Source organism: Phyllobates terribilis, unplaced genomic scaffold (genome assembly GCF_046119375.1).
Source record: "Phyllobates terribilis strain yellow unplaced genomic scaffold, ASM4611937v1 Scaffold_8__6_contigs__length_399053987, whole genome shotgun sequence".
NCBI classification, from domain to species: domain Eukaryota; kingdom Metazoa; phylum Chordata; class Amphibia; order Anura; family Dendrobatidae; genus Phyllobates; species Phyllobates terribilis.
Genome location: NW_027362768.1, coordinates 391,091,772 through 391,107,960, shown reverse-complemented (window position 1 = coordinate 391,107,960; position 16,189 = coordinate 391,091,772). Strand labels below are relative to the sequence as shown.

At 60.6% G+C, this 16,189-nt stretch overlaps 1 protein-coding gene across 1 annotated transcript in view; it reads left to right on the top strand.

Moving 5' to 3' along the window:
- APEH (acylaminoacyl-peptide hydrolase) overlaps nt 1-15,303 on the top strand; it is a 16,581-nt gene extending 1,278 nt beyond the window's left edge. Inside the window, exons 2-14 of the mRNA XM_073645309.1 lie at nt 3,879-4,039; nt 9,179-9,239; nt 9,311-9,408; nt 9,493-9,547; nt 10,115-10,203; nt 10,278-10,416; nt 10,923-11,006; nt 13,031-13,111; nt 13,200-13,288; nt 13,360-13,550; nt 13,621-13,723; nt 14,308-14,414; nt 14,487-15,303. Of these exons, the coding sequence (XP_073501410.1) occupies nt 3,879-4,039; nt 9,179-9,239; nt 9,311-9,408; nt 9,493-9,547; nt 10,115-10,203; nt 10,278-10,416; nt 10,923-11,006; nt 13,031-13,111; nt 13,200-13,288; nt 13,360-13,550; nt 13,621-13,723; nt 14,308-14,414; nt 14,487-14,592 (1,364 nt within the window). The 3' untranslated portion in view covers nt 14,593-15,303. The remainder of the gene's footprint in view (nt 1-3,878; nt 4,040-9,178; nt 9,240-9,310; nt 9,409-9,492; nt 9,548-10,114; nt 10,204-10,277; nt 10,417-10,922; nt 11,007-13,030; nt 13,112-13,199; nt 13,289-13,359; nt 13,551-13,620; nt 13,724-14,307; nt 14,415-14,486) is intronic.
- The last annotated feature ends 886 nt before the right edge of the window (nt 15,304-16,189 follow it).

Sequence of the window (16,189 nt, the reverse complement as noted above, 5' to 3'; positions counted from 1 at the left end):
AACTCAGGATCAGTAATGTAATGTATGTACACAGTGACTGCACCAGCAGAATAGTGAGTGCAGCTCTGGGGTATAATACAGGATGTAACTCATGATCAGTAATGTAATGTATGTACACAGTGACTCCACCAGCAGAATAGTGAGTGCAGCTCTTGGGTATAATACAGGATGTAACTCAGGATCAGTAATGTAATGTATGTACACAGTGACTGCACCAGCAGAATAGTGAGTGCAGCTCTGGAGTATAATACAGGATGTAACTCAGGATCAGTAATGTAATGTATGTACACAGTGACTGCACCAGCAGAATAGTGAGTGCAGCTCTGGAGTATAATAATGGATGTAACTCAGGATCAGTAATGTAATGTATGTACACAGTGACTGCACCAGCAGAATAGTGAGTGCAGCTCTGGAGTATAATACAGGATGTAACTCAGGATCAGTAATGTAATGTATGTACACAGTGACTGCACCAGCAGAATAGTGAGTGCAGCTCTGGAGTATAATACAGGAGGTAACTCAGGATCAGTAATGTAATGTATGTACACAGTGACTGCACCAGCAGAATAGTGAGTGCAGCTCTGGGTATAATACAGGATGTAACTCAGGATCAGTAATGTAATGTATGTACACAGTGACTACACCTGAAGAATAGTGAGTGCAGCTCTGGAGTATAATACAGGATGTAACTCAGGATCAGTAATGTAATGTATGTACACAGTGACTGCACCAGCAGAATAGTGAGTGCAGCTCTGGAGTATAATACAGGAGGTAACTCAGGATCAGTAATGTAATGTATGTACACAGTGACTACACCTGAAGAATAGTGAGTGCAGCTCTGGAGTATAATACAGGATGTAACTCAGGATCAGTAATGTAATGTATGTACACAGTGACTGCACCAGCAGAATAGTGAGTGCAGCTCTGGAGTATAATACAGGATGTAACTCAGGATCAGTAATGTAATGCATGGACACAGTGACTGCACCAGCAGAATAGTGAGTGCAGCTCTGGGGTATAATACAGGATGTAACTCAGGATCAGTAATGTAATGTATGTGCACAGTGACTGCACCAGCAGAATAGTGAGTGCAGCTCTGGAGTATAATACAGGATGTAACTCAGGATCAGTAATGTAATGTATGTACACAGTGACTGCACCAGCAGAATAGTGAGTGCAGCTCTGGAGTATAATACAGGATGTAACCCAGGATCAGTAATGTAATGTATGTACACAGTGACTGCACCAGCAGAATAGTGAGTGCAGCTCTGGAGTATAATACAGGATGTAACCCAGGATCAGTAATGTAATGTATGTACACAGTGACTGCACCAGCAGAATAGTGAGTGCAGCTCTGGAGTATAATACAGGATGTAACTCAGGATCAGTAATGTAATGTATGAGCACAGTGACTGCACCAGCAGAATAGTGAGTGCAGCTCTGGGGTATAATACAGGATGTAACTCAGGATCAGTAATGTAATGTATGTGCACAGTGACTGCACCAGCAGAATAGTGAGTGCAGCTCTGGAGTATAATGCAGGATGTAACTCAGGATCAGTAATGTAATGTATGTACACAGTGACTGCACCAGCAGAATAGTGAGTGCAGCTCTGGAATATAATACAGGATGTAACTCAGGATCAGTAATGTAATGTATGTACACAGTGACTGCACCAGCAGAATAGTGAGTGCAGCTCTGGAGTATAATACAGGATGTAACTCAGGATCAGTAATGTAATGTATGTACACAGTGACTGCACCAGCAGAATAGTGAGTGCAGCTCTGGAGTATGATATAGGATGTAACTCAGGATCAGTAATGTAATGTATGTACACAGTGACTGCACCAGCAGAATAGTGAGTGCAGCTCTGGGGTATAATACAGGATGTAACTTCGAATCAGTAATGTAATGTATGCACACAGTGACTGCACCAGCAGAATAGTGAGTGCAGCTCTGGAGTATAATACAGGAGGTAACTCAGGATCAGTAATGTAATGTATGTACACAGTGACTGCACCAGCAGAATAGTGAGTGCAGCTCTGGAGTATAATACAGGAGGTAACTCAGGATCAGTAATGTAATGTATGTACACAGTGACTGCACCAGCAGAATAGTGAGTGCAGCTCTGGAGTATAATACAGGAGGTAACTCAGGATCAGTAATGTAATGTATGCACACAGTGACTGCACCAGCAGAATAGTGAGTGCAGCTCTGGGAGTATAATACAGGAGGTAACTCAGGATCAGTAATGTAATGTATGTACACAGTGACTGCACCAGCAGAATAGTGAGTGCAGCTCTGGAGTATAATACAGGAGGTAACTCAGGATCAGTAATGTAATGTATGTACACAGTGACTGCACCAGAAGAATAGTGAGTGCAGCTCTGGAGTATAATACAGGATGTAACTCAGGATCAGTAATGTAATGTATGTACACAGTGACTGCACCAGCAGAATAGTGAGTGCAGCTCTGGGGTATAATACAGGATGTAACTCAGGATCAGTAATGTAATGTATGTACACAGTTACTGCACCAGCAGAATAGTGAGCGCAGCTCTGGAGGATAATACAGGATGTAACTCAGGATCAGTAATGTAATGTATGTACACGGTGACTGCACCAGCAGAATAGTGAGTGCAGCTCTGGAGTATAATACAGGAGGTAACTCAGGATCAGTAATGTAATGTATGTACACAGTGACTGCACCAGCAGAATAGTGAGCGCAGCTCTGGAGGATAATACAGGATGTAACTCAGGATCAGTAATGTAATGTATGTACACAGTGACTGCACCAGCAGAATAGTGAGTGCAGCTCTGGAGTATAATACAGGAGGTAACTCAGGATCAGTAATGTAATGTATGTACACAGTGACTGCACCAGCAGAATAGTGAGTGCTGCTCTGGAGTATAATACAGGATGTAACTCAGGATCAGTAATGTATGTACACAGTGACTCCACCAGCAGAATAGTGAGTGCAGCTCTGGAGTATAATACAGGAGGTAACTCAGGATCAGTAATGTAATGTATGTACACAGTGACTGCACCAGCAGAATAGTGAGTGCTGCTCTGGAGTATAATACAGGATGTAACTCAGGATCAGTAATGTAATGTATGTACACAGTGACTGCACCAGCAGCATAGTGAGTGCAGCTCTGGAGTATAATACAGGAGGTAACTCAGGATCAGTAATGTAATGTATGTACACAGTGACTCCACCAGCAGAATAGTGAGTGCAGCTCTGGAGTATAATACAGGAGGTAACTCAGGATCAGTAATGTAATGTATGTACACAGTGACTGCACCAGCAGAATAGTGAGTGCTGCTCTGGAGTATAATACAGGATGTAACTCAGGATCAGTAATGTATGTACACAGTGACTGCACCAGCAGAATAGTGAGTGCAGCTCTGGAGTATAATACAGGAGGTAACTCAGGATCAGTAATGTAATGTATGTACACAGTGACTGCACCAGCAGAATAGTGAGTGCAGCTCTGGGGTATAATACAGGATGTAACTCAGGATCAGTAATGTAATGTATGTACACAGTGACTGCACCAGCAGAATAGTGAGTGCAGCTCTGGAGTATAATACAGGATGTAACTCAGGATCAGTAATGTAATGTATGTGCACAGTGACTGCACCAGCAGAATAGTGAGTGCAGCTCTGGAGTATAATACAGGATGTAACTCAGGATCAGTAATGTAATGTATGTACACAGTGACTCCACCAGCAGAATAGTGAGTGCAGCTCTGGAGTATAATACAGGATGTAACTCAGGATCAGTAATGTAATGTATGTACACAGTGACTGCACCAGCAGAATAGTGAGTGCAGCTCTGGAGGATAATCATGGTCCTCTGATATCTGTGTTTTAGTGTTTAACCCCTCATTATCTATGCGCTGCTGTTTTCCAGAGACTCTTTCGTGTGACTCTTCTGCCGTCTTCTCTCCGCGGCTCAGTCCGGATAAGTGTCGCATTGTGTACCTGAAGTGTGCCATCTTCGGCCCTCACCTCCAGTGCTGCCAGATGCTGATGGTTGGTGGTTCCTGGTTTCATGTGTCTTGTGCTCGGTGCGGTCAATGTGGAGGACACTGGAGGCTGGAGAGCAGGAGGCTGACCGCTCTGGAGTCTGAACTTAATTCTGCTCATTATTATTGTTTTATATTAATGTTCCTCCTCTAATACTGAGCAGATTGACGTCTGGAGCCGCTGATGCTCCTCACTATAGGGCGGCCTGTATCCTGCAGCAGCGGCTCAGAAATCATCGGCTCCCGCTGTTCACCCCTTGTACCTGGATCGGCCCTCCCCCCGGCGCTGTATGAGGCCCCTCCCCCGCGCTGTATGAGGCCCCTCCCCGCGCTGTATGAGGCCCCTCCCCCGCGCTGTATGAGGCCCCTCCCCCGCGCTGTATGAGGCCCCTCCCCCCGCGCTGTATGAGGCCCCTCCCCCCGCGCTGTATGAGGCCCCTCCCCCCGCGCTGTATGAGGCCCCTCCCCCCGCGCTGTATGAGGCCCCTCCCCCCGGCGCTGTATGAGGCCCCTCCCCCGGCGCTGTATGAGGCCCCTCCCCCCGCACTGTATGAGGCCCCCCCCCGCGCTGTATGAGGCCCCTCCCCCCGCGCTGTATGAGGCCCCTCCCCCCGCGCTGTATGAGGCCCCTCCCCCCGCGCTGTATGAGTCCCCTCCCCCCGCGCTGTATGAGGCCCCTCCCCCCGCGCTGTATGAGGCCCCTCCCCCCGCGCTGTATGAGGCCCCTCCCCCCGCGCTGTATGAGGCCCCTCCCCCCGCGCTGTATGAGGCCCCTCCCCCCGCGCTGTATGAGGCCCCTCCCCCCGCGCTGTATGAGGCCCCTCCCCCCGCGCTGTATGAGTCCCCTCCCCCCGCACTGTATGAGGCCCCCCCCACGCTGTATGAGGCCCCTCCCCCCGCGCTGTATGAGGCCCCACCCCCCGCGCTGTATGAGGCCCCTCCCCCCGCACTGTATGAGGCCCCTCCCCCCGCGCTGTATGAGGCCCCTCCCCCCGCGCTGTATGAGGCCCCTCCCCCCGCGCTGTATGAGGCCCCTCCCCCCGCGCTGTATGAGGCCCCTCCCCCCGCGCTGTATGAGGCCCCTCCCCCCGCGCTGTATGAGGCCCCTCCCCCCGCGCTGTATGAGGCCCCTCCCCCCGCGCTGTATGAGGCCCCTCCCCCCGCGCTGTATGAGGCCCTCCCCCCGCGCTGTATGAGGCCCTCCCCCCGCGCTGTATGAGGCCCTCCCCCCGCGCTGTATGAGGCCCCCCCCGCGCTGTATGAGGCCCTCCCCCCGCGCTGTATGAGGCCCCTCCCCCCGCGCTGTATGAGGCCCCCTCCCCCCGCGCTGTATGAGGCCCCCTCCCCCCGCGCTGTATGAGGCCCCCTCCCCCGCGCTGTATGAGGCCCCTCCCCCCGCGCTGTATAAGGCCCTCCCCCCGCACTATGAGGCCCTCCCCCCGCGCTGTATGAGGCCCCCTCCCCCGCGCTGTATGAGGCCCCTCCCCCGCGCTGTATGAGGCCCCTCCCCCACGCTGTATGAGGCCCCGCGCTGTATGAGGCCCCTCCCCCGCGCTGTATGAGGCCCCTCCCCCGCGCTGTATGAGGCCCTCCCCCCGCGCTGTATGAGGCCCCCTCCCCCCGCGCTGTATGAGGCCCCTCCCCCCGCGCTGTATGAGGCCCCTCCCCCCGCGCTGTATGAGGCCCCTCCCCCCGCGCTGTATGAGGCCCTCCCCCCGCGCTGTATGAGGCCCCTCCCCCGCGCTGTATGAGGCCCCCCCGCGCTGTATGAGGCCCCCTCCCCCCGCGCTGTATGAGGCCCCCTCCCCCGCGCTGTATGAGGCCCCTCCCCCCGCGCTGTATGAGGCCCTCCCCCCGCACTGTATGAGGCCCTCCCCCCGCGCTGTATGAGGCCCCCTCCCCCGCGCTGTATGAGGCCCCTCCCCCGCGCTGTATGAGGCCCCTCCCCCGCGCTGTATGAGGCCCCTCCCCCGCGCTGTATGAGGCCCCGCGCTGTATGAGGCCCCTCCCCCGCGCTGTATGAGGCCCCTCCCCCGCGCTGTATGAGGCCCCTCCCCCGCGCTGTATGAGGCCCCTCCCCCGCGCTGTATGAGGCCCCCTCCCCCCGCGCTGTATGAGGCCCCCTCCCCCCGCGCTGTATGAAGCCCCCTCCCCCCGCGCTGTATGAGGCCCCCTCCCCCCGCGCTGTATGAGGCCCCCTCCCCCCGCGCTGTATGAGGCCCCCCTCGCTGTATTAGGGCCCTCCCCCGCGCTGTATGAGGCCCCCTCCCCCCGCGCTGTATGAGGCCCCTCCCCCCGCGCTGTATGAGGCCCTCCCCCCGCACTATGAGGCCCTCCCCCCGCGCTGTATGAGGCCCCCTCCCCCGCGCTGTATGAGGCCCCTCCCCCGCGCTGTATGAGGCCCCTCCCCCGCGCTGTATGAGGCCCCGCGCTGTATGAGGCCCCTCCCCCGCGCTGTATGAGGCCCCTCCCCCGCGCTGTATGAGGCCCTCCCCCCGCGCTGTATGAGGCCCCCTCCCCCCGCGCTGTATGAGGCCCCTCCCCCCGCGCTGTATGAGGCCCCTCCCCCCGCGCTGTATGAGGCCCTCCCCCCGCGCTGTATGAGGCCCTCCCCCCGCGCTGTATGAGGCCCCTCCCCCGCGCTGTATGAGGCCCCCCCCGCGCTGTATGAGGCCCCCTCCCCCCGCGCTGTATGAGGCCCCCTCCCCCGCGCTGTATGAGGCCCCTCCCCCCGCGCTGTATGAGGCCCTCCCCCCGCGCTGTATGAGGCCCTCCCCCCGCGCTGTATGAGGCCCCCTCCCCCGCGCTGTATGAGGCCCCTCCCCCGCGCTGTATGAGGCCCCTCCCCCGCGCTGTATGAGGCCCCGCGCTGTATGAGGCCCCTCCCCCGCGCTGTATGAGGCCCCTTCCCCCGCGCTGTATGAGGCCCCTCCCCCGCGCTGTATGAGGCCCCCTCCCCCCGCGCTGTATGAGGCCCCCTCCCCCCGCGCTGTATGAGGCCCCCTCCCCCCGCGCTGTATGAAGCCCCCTCCCCCCGCGCTGTATGAGGCCCCCTCCCCCCGCGCTGTATGAGGCCCCCCGCGCTGTATTAGGCCCCTCCCCCGCGCTGTATGAGGCCCCTCCCCCACGCTGTATGAGGCCCCTCCCCCACGCTGTATGAGGCCCCTCCCCCGCGCTGTATGAGGCCCCCTCCCCCCGCGCTGTATGAGGCCCCTCCCCCCGCGCTGTATGAGGCCCCCTCCCCCCGCGCTGTATGAGGCCCCCTCCCCCCGCGCTGTATGAGGCCCCTCCCCCCGCGCTGTATGAGGCCCCCTCCCCCCGCGCTGTATGAGGCCCCCTCCCCCCGCGCTGTATGAGGCCCCCTCCCCCCGCGCTGTATGAGGCCCCCTCCCCCGCGCTGTATGAGGCCCCCTCCCCCCGCGCTGTATGAGGCCCCCTCCCCCCGCGCTGTATGAGGCCCCCCGCGCTGTATTAGGCCCCTCCCCCGCGCTGTATGAGGCCCCTCCCCCGCGCTGTATGAGGCCCCTCCCCCGCGCTGTATGAGGCCCCTCCCCCGCGCTGTATGAGGCCCCCTCCCCCCGCGCTGTATGAGGCCCCCCGCGCTGTATGAGGCCCCTCCCCCCGCGCTGTATGAGGCCCCTCCCCCGCGCTGTATGAGGCCCCTCCCCCGCGCTGTATGAGGCCCCTCCCCCCGCGCTGTATGAGGCCCCTCCCCCCGCGCTGTATGAGACCCCTCCCCCCGCGCTGTATGAGGCCCCTCCCCCCGCGCTGTATGAGGCCCCTCCCCCCGCGCTGTATGAGGCCCCTCCCCCCGCGCTGTATGAGGCCCCTCCCCCCGCGCTGTATGAGGCCCCTCCCCCGCGCTGTATGAGGCCCCTCCCCCCGCGCTGTATGAGGCCCCTCCCCCGCGCTGTATGAGGCCCCTCCCCCGCGCTGTATGAGGCCCCTCCCCCGCGCTGTATGAGGCCCCCTCCCCCGCGCTGTATGAGGCCCCCTCCCCCGCGCTGTATGAGGCCCCCTCCCCCGCGCTGTATGAGGCCCCCTCCCCCGCGCTGTATGAGGCCCTCCCCCCGCGCTGTATGAGGCCCCTCCCCCCGCGCTGTATGAGGCCCTTCCCCCGCGCTGTATGAGGCCCCTCCCCCGCGCTGTATGAGGCCCCTCCCCCCGCGCTGTATGAGGCCCCTCCCCCCGCGCTGTATGAGGCCCCCTCCCCCCGCGCTGTATGAGGCCCCTCCCCCCGCGCTGTATGAGGCCCCTCCCCCCGCGCTGTATGAGGCCCCTCCCCCCGCGCTGTATGAGTCCCCTCCCCCCGCGCTGTATGAGGCCCCACCCCCCGCGCTGTATGAGGCCCCTCCCCTCGCGCTGTATGAGGCCCCTCCCCCCGCGCTGTATGAGGCCCCTCCCCCGCGCTGTATGAGGCCCCTCCCCCCGCGCTGTATGAGGCCCCTCCCCCCGCGCTGTATGAGGCCCCCTCCCCCGCGCTGTATGAGGCCCCCTCCCCCGCGCTGTATGAGGCCCCCTCCCCCGCGCTGTATGAGGCCCCCTCCCCCGCGCTGTATGAGGCCCCCTCCCCCCGCGCTGTATGAGGCCCCCTCCCCCCGCGCTGTATGAGGCCCCTCCCCCCGCGCTGTATGAGGCCCCTCCCCCCGCACTGTATGAGGCCCCTCCCCCGCGCTGTATGAGGCCCCTCCCCCGCGCTGTATGAGGCCCCTCCCCTCGCGCTGTATGAGGCCCCTCCCCTCGCGCTGTATGAGGCCCCTCCCCTCGCGCTGTATGAGGCCCCTCCCCCCGCGCTGTATGAGGCCCCTCCCCCCGCGCTGTATGAGGCCCCTCCCCCCGCGCTGTATGAGGCCCCTCCCCCCGCGCTGTATGAGGCCCCTCCCCCCGCGCTGTATGAGGCCCCTCCCCCCGCGCTGTATGAGGCCCCTCCCCCGCGCTGTGGTCGGCTCGGTGTGCGGAGGAACGAGCGGATGGCTCCATCATTGTGTTCACCACTATCTGTACCCTGAGGGTGAAGACTCCAGGGGCACTGCGCAGGTGCGGGGGGATGCTGCTCAGTGCGGGGGACGCTGCGCAGTTACGGGGGACGCTGCATCCCCTCTGCTGGATAAGGATATAATGTGATGGAGTCTCCCATTTATTTCAGTACGACTGGTACACTAAAGTCACCTCCACTGTGGTGGACGTCGTCTCCAGACCTGTAGATGGTAAGTGATTCCCTGCAGCCCCCGATAATCCCTCGCCGCCTGTCACCACCCAGTCTCCCCTCTGTCCGTAGGGCAGTTCGGGGGCATTTACACCTCACTGCTGGCGCCATTCTGCTGGTCCGCGGACAGTCAGAGGGTCGTCATTGACACATTGCTGCGCAGTCGCCAGGTAAAGCACTGGAGGGGGCACCGCCTGGACCGGGGGAGCAGAGGATCTCCACACCTGTGCACTCATGATTCTTCTCTCACTCAGGTCCTATTTGTGGTGGACATAATGACTGGGACGGTGACCGCTCTACAGCCGCAGGGTGAGACTCGCCATCAAGTCTCTTGCCGATATGTCTCGTGCCGTCGTGTCTCGTACCGCCCCGCCTCGTGCCGCCATGTCTTGTGCTGCTCCGCCTCGTGCCGCCATGTCTTGCGCCGCCCCGCCTCTTGCCGCCATGTCTTGTGCTGCTCCGCCTCGTGCCGCCCTGCCTCGTGCCGCCATGTCTTGTGCTGCTCCGCCTTGTGCCGCCCTCCCTCGTGCCGCCGTGCCTCGTGCCGCCGTGTCTTGTGCTGCTCCACCTCGTGCCGCCCTCCCTCGTGCCGCCGTGCCTCGATGCCTCGTGCCGCCATGTCTTGTGCTGCCCCGTCTCGTGCCGCCATGTCTTGTGCTGCTCCGCCTCGTGCCGCCGCATCTTGTTCTGCCCGCCTCGTGCCGCCGTGTCTTGCGCCGCCCTGCCTCGTGCCGCCATGTCTTGCGCCGCCCCGCCTCGTGCCGCCATGTCTTGTGCTGCTCCGCCTCGTGCCGCCCTGTCTCGTGCCGCTCCGTCTCGCGTGGCCGCCGCCATGTTTGCAGGCTTGGTCCCTGAGGTCCCCTGCTTGTCCTGCAGATGCGTCTCCCGGCAGCTGGAAGTTGATGGCGCTGGATCGCGACCTCCTGGTTGTCAGATTCTCTTCTCCTAGTTGTCCCCCTACGGTGGTGAGTCCTCGGCTCCTCGCCTCCTGCCCGCCGCTCGCTCCTCTTCCCTTAGGAGATTTCTCCTTTCTCTGCAGAAAGTTGGGTTTCTGCCGCCGGCCGGTAGCGAGGCGGACATCACGTGGGTGTCTCTGGAGGAGGAGAACAGCATCGCTGACATAGACTGGAGCTACAAGAGCCATCAGCCCCCGCCGGAGCAGGAAAACCCCCAGTATCGTATGTAGCCGGGCAGTGGGGGCAGACTGGCCTCACACTGGCCTGGTCCCTACTCACAGCTGAGGGCTCGTTACAATGTATCAGGAAGCATTCACCCAAATATGTTCAGCTCCTTGAGGGATGCGAGGTTGGACACATTGTAACAAATTCTCAGCTGTGGGAGCAGGACTGAGCCAGGAGGGTCTGCAGCCGAAGCTGTGGAGTGATCCTAGTCGCTGGCCCTGCAGAGGCCGGAGGGGCGAGCGGGGACGAGATTAGGAGACGCCCATTCTTGGGGGCAGCGGGTGCAGTGACCTCTCTGGTCTTGGTGGTTGGCGCTGCCACATCCCGGCCTCACCCAATATGACGTCTACAAGTGGGGCGAAAAGCCAAAAGGGAGGATGATTGTGTAGAAACATGTGAAGGTGTTTCACGCCAGAATTGGGGAGGAATCGGGGTCTCGGCACTGTCCCTTTAATAGTGGAGTCTGCCAGGAGTCACTAAAGTCTGCTCCTCCTGTCTTGTAGCCGGCCTGGACTTTGAATCTGTCCTTCTGAAGCCACGCACCAGCCCCCTGGAGGGCCGTCATCCTCTGGTGGTCTACCCTCATGGTGAGATCTTGGTGGTCTACTTCTTCTGGTCCCAGTTCTAGGTGGTTCTTTCACGCTAGAGGGTCTGCACTATTTGTCTGGGGGTCCTGGTCCCTATTTCATACTGGCTTCTCCAGGGCTGTGGAGTCGGTTTCCATTTTGGTGGAGTCGGTATAAAATGGTCTTCTCCTCTCGGGGGTCCACCCTCATTATCTGGGTCTTCTCCTCTCGGGGGTCCACCCTCATTATCTGGGTCCTCTCCTCTCGGGGGTCCACCCTCATTATCTGGGTCCTCTCCTCTCGGGGGTCCACCCTCATTATCTGGGTCCTCTCCTCTCGGGGGTCCTCCCTCATTATTTGGGTCCTCTCCTCTCGGGGGTCCACCCTCATTATCTGGGTCCTCTCCTCTCGGGGGTCCACCCTCATTATCTGGGTCCTCTCCTCTCGGGGGTCCACCCTCATTATCTGGGTCCTCTCCTCTTGGGGGTCCACCCTCATTATCTGGGTTCTCTCCTCTTGGGGGTCCACCCTCATTATCTGGGTCTTCTCCTCTCGGGGGTCCACCCTCATTATCTGGGTCTTCTCCTCTCGGGGGTTCACCCTCATTATCTGGGTCCTCTCATCTCGGGGGGTTCACCCTCATTATCTGGGTCCTCTCATCTCGGGGGTCTACAGTCATTATCTGGGTCCTCTCATCTCGGGGGTCCACCCTCATTATCTGGGTCTTCTCCTCTCGGGGGTCCACCCTCATTATCTGGGTCCTCTCCTCTTGGGGGTCCACCCTCATTATCTGGGTCTTCTGCTCTCGGGGGGTTCACCCTCATTATCTGGGTCTTCTCTCGGGGGTCCTCCCTCATTATTTGGGTCTTCTCCTCTCGGGGGTCCACCCTCATTATCTGGGTCCTCTCCTCTCGGGGGTCCACCCTCATTATCTGGGTCCTCTCCTCTCGGGGGTCCACCCTCATTATCTGGGTCCTCTCCTCTCGGGGGTCCACCCTCATTATCTGGGTCCTCTCCTCTCGGGGGTCCACCCTCATTATCTGGGTCTTCTGCTCTCTGGGGTTTCACCCTCATTATCTGGGTCTTCTCTCGGGGGTCCTCCCTCATTATTTGGGTCCTCTCCTCTCGGGGGTTCACCCTCATTATCTGGGTCTTCTCTCGGGGGTCCACCCTCATTATCTGGGTCCTCTCCTCTCGGGGGTCCACCCTCATTATCTGGGTCCTCTCCTCTCGGGGGTCCACCCTCATTATCTGGGTCCTCTCCTCTCGGGGGTCCACCCTCATTATCTGGGTCCTCTCCTCTTGGGGGTCCACCCTCATTATCTGGGTCTTCTGCTCTCGGGGGTTTCACCCTCATTATCTGGGTCTTCTCTCGGGGGTCCTCCCTCATTATTTGGGTCCTCTCCTCTCGGGGGTCCACCCTCATTATCTGGGTCCTCTCCTCTCGGGGGTCCACCCTCATTATCTGGGTCCTCTCCTCTCGGGGGTCCACCCTCATTATCTGGGTCCTCTCCTCTCGGGGGTCCTCCCTCATTATTTGGGTCCTCTCCTCTCGGGGGTCCACCCTCATTATCTGGGTCCTCTCCTCTCGGGGGTCCACCCTCATTATCTGGGTCCTCTCCTCTCGGGGGTCCACCCTCATTATCTGGGTTCTCTCCTCTTGGGGGTCCACCCTCATTATCTGGGTCTTCTCCTCTCGGGGGTCCACCCTCATTATCTGGGTCCTCTCCTCTCGGGGGTCCACCCTCATTATCTGGGTCCTCTCCTCTCGGGGGTCCACCCTCATTATCTGGGTCTTCTCCTCTCGGGGGTCCACCCTCATTATCTGGGTCCTCTCCTCTCGGGGGTCCACCCTCATTATCTGGGTCTTCTGCTCTCGGGGGGTTCACCCTCATTATATGGGTTCTCTCCTCTCAGGGGTCCAGCCGTTTTATCTGGGTCCTCTCATCTCGGGGGGGTCCACCCTCATTCTCTGGGTGCTCTGCTCTCGGTGAACCAGCCTCTTTATCTGAGGGTCTCTGTCTGACACTGTCTTCTCCCTGCAGGGGGTCCGCACCACTTTTTCATCAGTGAGTGGCTGCTGTTCCCGGCCGCGCTGTGTAGGATGGGCTTCGCTGTGCTGTTAGGTGAGAGGGGGCTGACTGGGGTCTGTTCTGCCTCGTACGTGTCCTGCAGCCCTCTAACTGACCGCCCCCTACTGTCTGTACATTGCAGTGAATTACCGGGGGTCTTTAGGCTTTGGACAGGACAACCTCATGTCGGTCCTGGGGAAGGTGGGAGATCAGGATGTGAAGGACGTGCAGGTACCGGTCTCCTGGTGGGATGGGGGGGTTCTCCATATTAAGCCTTGCTGATTACAGCCCCTCTCCCCCAGACGGCAGTGCTGCAGGTCCTACAGTCCGAGCCCATCCATCCCCACAAGGTGGCGCTCTGCGGCGGATCTCACGGAGGCTTCCTCTCCTGCCATCTGATTGGACAGTACCCCGAGTTCTACAAAGCCTGCGTGGTCCGGAACGCAGTGACCAACATCCCTGCGATGGTCGGATCTACGGACATCCCAGACTGGTGAGCGCCGCTCCGCCTGCCGGATCCTCATTGCTCTGCTTGTGAATGAAGCCCGGCCTCTGTCTTCCAGGTGTCACGTGGAGTCCGGCCTGGCCTTCTCCTACGAGGCGCTCCCGGAGGCCCAACACTGGGGAGACATGTTGAATAAATCCCCCATCATTTACGTCTCTAAGGTACATGATGAGCAGAAGTGTGTGCCCCGGAGCTGCACTTCCCATCACACTGTGCAGTATTGGGGGTTTCTGCTCTTCTGTCCTAGATCTGCGGTCATTAGAGGGCAGGAATACTGGGGGCTGTTACCCCGAGCCCGGTCTGGTGCTGGTGACGCCAAGCTCCTCTGCTCTCTTTGGGCAGGGGGCTTCATCTGTCGGGACGTCTTCTGACTAGATGGATAGGGGGCTCTTCTGTATAGGCGGGGGGCTTCATCTGATGGGACGGGCTCTTCTGTATGGGCGGGGGCTTTATCTGACAGGATGGGCGGGGGGCTTCATCTGACGGGACGGGCTCTTCTGTACGGGCGGGGGCTTTATCTGACAGGATGGGCGGGGGGCTTCATCTGATGGGACGGGCTCTTCTGTATGGGCGGGGGCTTTATCTGACAGGATGGGCGGGGGGCTTCATCTGACGGGACGGGCTCTTCTGTACGGGCGGGGGCTTTATCTGACTGTAGCATTAGGACGTTGCTGTAATATAGGGTGGTCTTCTCCTTCTCCACCTCATCCTGTATTCGCTCGCTCACTCACTGTCCTGCCCTCAGGTGAAGACCCCCGTGCTGTTGATGCTGGGAGCTGAGGACCGGAGGGTCCCGAATACTCAGGGTCTGGAGTACTATAAGGCCCTGCGAGCTCACGGGGTGGAGGCGCGGTAGGTACTGTACCCCCTCTCCATGCTCTGCTGTAAACACTCTGTGCTGCTCTGACCTCTCTGCTCCTGTAGGCTACTCTGGTATCCCGGAAACAACCACGCGTTGGACAAGATGGACGCAGAGTCCGACAGCTTCATGAATATTGCGCTGTGGATCCTGAAGCATCTGGAGGGATGAAGCCCCCCCCAGTATCTGGCGGGTGGGATTGGCCAGCACATTCACAGTTAACATGTTAACTAATGCACTGCCAGAGCAAGTCCCCCTCCCGCGCCAAGCCCCGATATAAGCCCTGCGGTACAGTCGGCAACCAGCGTCGGCTGCAGAACTACAACTCCCAGCAGATTTGTTCCCTGCCCTGGAAACACCTGGTTGTGGTTTGTCGCAGCGAGATCTGATCCCCCTCCTCGCCGCCCCCTGCTGCCTCCTCGCCGTCTCCTCGCCGCCCCCTGCTGCCTCCTCACCGTCTCCTCGCCGCCCCCTGCTGCCTCCTCGCCGTCTCCTCGCCGCCCCCTGCTGCCTCCTCACCGTCTCTTCGCCGCCCCCTGCTGCCTCCTCACCGCCCCCTGCTGCCTCCTCACCGTCTCCTCGCCGCCCCCTGCTGCCTCCTCACCGCCCCCTGCTGCCTCCTCACCGTCTCCTCGCCGCCCCCTGCTGCCTCCTCACCGCCCCCTGCTGCCTCCTCACCGTCTCCTCGCCGCCCCCTGCTGCCTCCTCACCGTCTCCTCGCCGCCCCCTGCCGTCTCCTCGCCGCCCCCTGCTGCCTCCTCACCGTCTCCTCGCCGCCCCCTGCTGCCTCCTCGCCGCCCCCTGCTGCCTCCTGAGGACTTTGCTGCGGTTTTCTCTCATTTTCTGTCAGTTTTTTTCTACAGCAATAAAATCTTTCGAGTGCAGTGACTGCAGCCGATCTCGGGGGCGGGGGAGACCACTGCAGCCGATCTCGGGGGCGGGGGGAGACCACTGCAGCCGATCTCGGGGGCGGGGGGAGACCACTGCAGCCGATCTCAGGGGGTGGGGGGAGACCACTGCAGCCGATCTCGGGGGCGGGGGAGACCACTGCAGCCGATCTCGGGGGCGGGGGGAGACCACTGCAGCCGATCTCGGGGGGTGGGGGGAGACCACTGCAGCCGATCTCGGGGGGTGGGGGGAGACCACTGCAGCCGATCTCGGGGGCGGGGGGAGACCACTGCAGCCGATCTCGGGGGCGGGGGAGACCACTGCAGCCGATCTCGGGGGCGGGGGGAGACCACTGCAGCCGATCTCGGGGGCGGAGGGAGACCACTGCAGTCGATCTCGGGGGCGGGGGGAGACCACTGCAGCCGATCTCGGGGGCGGGGGGAGACCACTGCAGCCGATCTCGGGGGCGGGGGAGACCACTGCAGCCGATCTCGGGGGCGGGGGAGACCACTGCAGCCGATCTCGGGGGCGGGGGGAGACCACTGCAGCCGATCTCGGGGGGTGGGGGGAGACCACTGCAGCCGATCTCGGGGGCGGGGGGAGACCACTGCAGCCGATCTCGGGGGCGGGGGAGACCACTGCAGCCGATCTCGGGGGCGGGGGGAGACCACTGCAGCCGATCTCGGGGGCGGAGGGAGACCACTGCAGTCGATCTCGGGGGCGGGGGGAGACCACTGCAGCCGATCTCGGGGGCGGGGGGAGACCACTGCAGCCGATCTCGGGGGCGGGGGGAGACCACTGCAGCCGATCTCGGGGGCGGGGGGAGACCACTGCAGCCGATCTCGGGGGCGGGGGGAGACCACTGCAGCCGATCTCGGGG